Below are 5,984 nucleotides of genomic sequence, written 5' to 3' on the forward strand. Positions count from 1 at the left end.
ACAGGGTTTCTCTGTGGCTTTGGAGCCTGTCCTGGAACTAGCTCTGTAGACCAGGCTGGTCTCGAACTCACAGAAATCTGCCTGCCTCTGCCTCCCGAGTGCTGGGATTAAAGGCATGCGCCACCATCACCCGGCTCTGTTAGATTTAATAAGTAATTCTTGCAGTTATCTTTATGCCTGGCTCCTACTGGTCAACCCTGTGTCTTTTTTTTTTATAGCTTCAAGGCCACTGATGGCTTTTGTTGACTTTTATTGAGTCAGTGAGAGTTGTTAAAAGGGCTAACCTTCAGCTATAGTGCTATAAATCTTATTCTTACAGAGACCCCACAATTTTCTTTGAATAGTCATACTCTAGTTTGATATGTGCTTTTGATTAATGCCCAGTGTTCTAAAATGCTTGACTTAAAAAATTGCTTACTCAAAGTTCAAATTTGTCATAGACTAGGTCTTATTCTTGTTACATAGCAAAGATATTGAACAAGGTAGCTAAGCTCATTTTAGCACTGCCAAAGATAACATAGAGAACACATGCAGTTATGGTTCTTACCAAGGGTACATGTTGAAGTAATTACCTATTTCATCTTCAGCAATTAGTTATGAAGCCATTGATTTAAAGGATGACTAATATAAAAAAGGACAGTTTTCATACAGAGGTATCAGTAACTTATTCTGTGAGAGCTCTGGAAGAAAGCAGTAGTCTTTCAACGAGAATAAAACATCCAGTGCTGCCGGATGGTGGTGGCACACGCCTTTAATCCTAGCACTGGGCAGGCAGAGGCAGGCAGCGCTCTGTGAGTTCAAGGCCTGGTCTACAAGAGCTATTTCCATGTCAGGCATCAAAGCTACACAGAGAAATCCTGTTTCAAAAAAAAAATTCAAAAAAATACAAACAAAAAAATCGAACACTAAATTTCACAGCAGTACCACATTTTCATCTTTCTCATCCTTATAAAGGGTGATGCAATCAGCAGAGACACATACAGAAAAAAAAATCTCCATGAATAACTAACTTTTGTCGGTAATTGTCTTGAAGTTTACCTTTGGCCTCTGATTTAGCTGCCTCTATGATACCAATGACTAGTAGAATGACAAAAAATGGGTAGTTAAATACCAGAGTTATATCCATTGCAAATGACAAGTAAGTCTTTATAGAGTAGAATCTTACCTCTTATTTTTCTTAAGTTTTGATTCTTTGACTGTAGAAAAATCTTAAGGTTCTTTTTGAGATTCAGAGCCAAATCAGAATCCCCTGAAATTGAGTAAGGAACAATGGTTCTACCATAGTGACTCAAATCCAATTCCCTTTCAGGTAAATCATTATCATCTAAGTGCAGAGATAATAAGAGATATGTAGTGACAACCATAATTACTATGATCTGTAGTAACATCAGCTTCCAGTTGCGCCACATGAAGAGTGCTCTTTTTATAAACATGGAACAAAACTGCTGGCGGTAAAGCAGAAACTATAAAGAGAAAGAAAAAATAATATTTTGATGATTAGAGATTTGAGGATACTCATGATGAAATCCATTTATCATGCTTTAAAAATTTATGATTCAAAAATATGTGCATAAGATATAACACAAATGAATTTTAGTTAACTCCTGTAAAAACAAAGCAAATAGTTTATTTATTCAATATTTTAAGAGTATTAATACCTGGTTTCTCATTAGAGTAAAACTCTTAAGATCATTTTCTTTCATGAAAAGAAGGGCAGTTCTAGACTCAAACTCTTACATATGCTAGGCAGGTACTTTATCACTGAGTTATACTCATAATCCCAATACTTTCTTTATTAGCATTTTAAGAGTTTTTGATTAAAAATGGAAAATGTGGGATTTCCCCTCTGTATGCTGTGATTATTATTAATGAATAAAGAAATTGCTTTAGACCTATAGCAGGGCAGAACTTAGGTAGGTGGGGAAAACTAAACTGAATGCTGAGAGAAGAAAGGTGGAGTCAAGAAGAAGCCATGTAGCTCCACCAGAGATGGATGCTGGAACTTTACCCAGTAAGTCACTGCCACATGGCAATACACAAATAAATAGAAATGTGTTAAATTAAGACGTAAGACTTAGCAAATAAAAAGCTAGAGATGATAGGCCAAGCAGTGATTTAAATAATATGGTTTCTGTGTAATTATTTCTGGTCTGGGTGGCCGGGATGAACAAGCGGCCTCATCCAAAAAATTGGTGTGCCAATGTGGGTAACCACATCTACAGAAAAACCTGAGAAAGCTTAAAAAGGAATTCTAGACACAGAAGAACAGAGTTAAGCATGGCTTCCTGGTAGCCAGAATTTTGCTGGCAGTGTGTGCTGCAGTTCCTTTAAAAGAGGTCTTCCTGATTCAGCAATAGCAAAAGCTGCATAAGTTTAAAATGCAGGATTTCTGGGCTGTGCTGCCAGTGCAACCTCTGACTCTTTTAGGAGGCTGATAATTTAAATGAGGTTTGTGAGCAGAGTCCTACAACTGCTTAATGGCTCGACAGACTGGCTGCAAACTTGAAACTAAGGCAATGTGCACAGCTTGCAGAGGAGGTGAACAAACTTCCACCATGTTGGACAGTGTGGAGCAAGCAGGAAGTACTATATATAATCTAGTAATGCTCCAGCTTCCAAGTTTTCAAGAAGTGCTTAGCATTTTAAGAAGTGCTCCTCGAAAGTAAAGAATTAGAGATACACAATAGGGCAGATTCAGACATAAAAGACCTCTAAATGAGTCACAGTATTGGACAAATGTTCATAGGCTTGGGTGAGAAGAAAAAGAGTATGGACAGTTATAAAAGTAAATAAATGGTTTTAAAAAATAAAACAAAGTCTTTAAAGAGGCAGAGTACAGAAAAAGTAATACAGTAAAAATAAATAAGCCATGTAAAAATGGAATATACACAAGAGTCTGAATTATGTATATTGTGTCTTCTTTGAAATTTTTGTCTGTGAAGGAGCTAAGTAACCAACATATATACTTTAAAGGTATCTTGACTTCAGAATTTGAGCCTAAGGATATGTTGCTTTGGAAAAGAGGTTCTTCTTTTGTTTCCACAGAGGATGAGAACCTGTGGATTCATTCCAGGCTAATGTGGTTTGATGGACCAAGACCCCCTGAAAGGTCATCTTGAGCACCCCTAAAAAATTACTTCACCCAATAAACAGCAAGAAGCAGTTTGGAGAAGAACTACGTCTATATTTCCAGATATTGTTTATAAATGTTTCTTTATATTTAAAGGGGGGTATGCTATAGAGATTTGCATTGGTATTGATCTTGGTTTATTGATATAAATTTTAGGTCAATCTTATTATATGTATTTTTCTACTCTTGATTAAGGTGTTTGTGCATCTCATTTAAAAATGTAATGCATAATTAAGAAAAATAGGTTAAGAGATAATCATCTATAATAGTAAAGCTTGCAGTCATATTAGTTAGGCTTTCTAGCTGTACAGAGATATATTTCAGATGGATAGCTATTCTTCAAACCTCTGAAAGACTAATAGAATATGACATTTAAAGTGTTTTAAGAATTTAGGACTTTTCATGATAATGAGAACATCTGTTCCTGGCGGCAGCAATTACTTCAAGAGGAAGATGGGCATTGAAGAGGCTCCTTTTGGAGTTGGTTAGCCATTTGGGCAAGAAACTGCTCTTGCCTGTACTGCTAAATGAACTGGACATGGAGGACCTGAAGAGAAATGACTGCTGAACTTGCCTAAATGTGAGGCCATCCTTCGGGGATCCTGCTTCATGAAAGAGTCTGCCAGACATTCTGTAGGGCCAAGAAGAAAGTGACTGACAAACTGCCAATACAGGTAGATATGTCTTTAAAATTTCCTGCTTTATGGAAAAGTCTGATGGATACTATGGGCCTGTTGGCTGAAGACGGATGCCTCAGTGGTATAGAAGAACTTTGGGTGATGTCCAGGCAGTGAGACGTCTCTGTCAAATCTAGAGTTTTAGAAGTTGTTCACAATGTACTTCCTGTTTTCTTAGGTAATAATATATCCTTCTGGAATCTTTGATGGAGTTGAAGAATTTATAGTTATAGTTTTTCTTAGTTATGATAAAAGATAAAGTAGATACAAATATTGTAACTGTAATTCTTGTTTGAAGCCTGTTTTGTTATATGTAATTTTACTATGTTAAAGTTAAAACCTTCCTTTTTATTTAAACAGAAAAGGGAAGGTGATTTGAGATTTCCCCTCTGTAAGCTATGATTATCATTAATGAATAAAGAAACTGATTTGGACCTATAGCAGGGCAGAACTTAGGTAGGTGGGGAAAACTAAACTGAATGCTGAGAGAAGGAAGGCGGAGTCAAAGAGAAGCATGTAGCTGCATCAGAGATAGACACCAGAACTTTACCTGGTTAGCCACTGCCATGTGGCAATACACAAATGAATAGAAATGCGTTAAATTAAGATGTAAGGCTTAGCAAATAAAAATCTAGAGATAATGGGTCAAGCAGTGATTTAAATAATATGGTTTCTGTGTGATTATTTCAGTTCTGGGTGGCTGGGATGGACAAGCGGCCTCATCCAACATAGTTTTCTTTCATGGAGAGAAGGGCAGTTCTAGACTTAAACTCTTACACATGCTAGGCAAGTACTCTATCACTGAGTTATAACCATAATCCTAAGATTTTCTTTATTAACAGTTTAAGAGTTTTTGATTAGAAATGGAAAACTGGGCCAGGTGTGGTGGTGCACACCTTTAACTCCAGCACTTGTGAGGCAGAAGCAGATGAGCCTCTCTTAGATTGAGGCCAGTCTGATTTACAGAGTGAGTGCCAGGCCATGTGAGTTACATAGTGAGATCCTATCTTAGAACAAACAAATAAAACACCACAAAAGTTGAAAAATTTTGTCTTCCCCTAATGTAAAATCTTTTTTTTCTTTCATTTTGAACACTCCTAGCAAAATGATTTTATTTTTACCAGCAACACATACTGTAATACAGAGAGAAATGCCCTCACTTTGAGCAACAACTATTTTCTGAATATGGCAGTTATAACTCCTTGGTATAGCGAAGGGAGAGTTTCTACTGAGAACTTTTACAAAGGGGTTCTGAGAAATAATAATGGGGGCAGCAACTGGGATCATTATTTAGAGCCTGTTTCTCACATATCAAGTCCCATGGACTAGTCCATTTCTAGCTGTATAAACTGAAAGCTTCTTCTAAATTTAGACTTTAAAAAGTGTGATATACCAAAGAAAAATGCTATCACTTTGACAGTGGAGGGGCATGGAAGGCATTGATGAAAGGGAACGTGGTAGGGGCTAGAAAAAGGAAAGAAAAGAAGGAGATGATGTAATTATATTTTAAATAAGTATAAAAACAAAACAATATAACATGCTTACCCCAGTGTTAAATTTAATTGTATTAATTTCTCTCAAATAGGGAAAACTTTGACTGTTATAATTTCTGGGTATATTCACATTCTGCTGCTTATCTTGTCTCATCTTTTCATAAGTCAAGTAATAGGGTTTGATATCCTGAATATTCCTTTGGGGAGCTGCCATCTTATTGACCCTACACATATGTAGATACACAAAAAGAACACAAGGTATTTCTCTTTATTCATAGCCTCAAATTACTTTTATTCAAGAATATAAAACCAGCCTTTAAAACAATATAGATTAATGACATTACCCCTGGTTGCCTCCCAGAAATTGAAAGTAAGACCTTATAGGTAAAGACACCACACACTTTGGACACAGGATTTCGAAAACTGAGCTGAAACTGACTCTTCCCAAGGACTAGCTCTCAGAGTAAAAGAAAGAGCGATACGAGCTGTCAAGGGAGAAAAAAAAAATCAATAGTCCCACATATCTGTAAAACCCTACAAACCACATGATCAGCATGTTAACAATTTCCAGGGGTACAATAGTGGCACTTATATCTTGGGAGGCAACCAAAAACTGTCTGATTGGACTTAAATCCTGTTTAATAGGAGGCCATTCATGCCTGGTACTGAGAAACCTAGTCAACT

General features: G+C 36.6%; 1 protein-coding gene across 1 annotated transcript in view; it reads right to left on the reverse strand.

The window, feature by feature from the left end:
• The window catches only part of LOC101981274 (ATP-binding cassette sub-family A member 3-like), a 143,975-nt gene that overhangs the window by 74,932 nt on the left and 63,059 nt on the right, over positions 1-5,984 (reverse strand). The window contains exons 17-18 of the mRNA XM_005351176.2: positions 5,353-5,524; positions 1,166-1,463 (exon numbers count right to left, since the gene is read on the reverse strand). Coding sequence (XP_005351233.2) covers positions 1,166-1,463; positions 5,353-5,524 — 470 coding nt within the window. The remainder of the gene's footprint in view (positions 1-1,165; positions 1,464-5,352; positions 5,525-5,984) is intronic.

This window comes from Microtus ochrogaster, chromosome 8 (genome assembly GCF_000317375.1).
Source record: "Microtus ochrogaster isolate Prairie Vole_2 chromosome 8, MicOch1.0, whole genome shotgun sequence".
Classification (NCBI taxonomy): Eukaryota; Metazoa; Chordata; class Mammalia; order Rodentia; family Cricetidae; genus Microtus; species Microtus ochrogaster.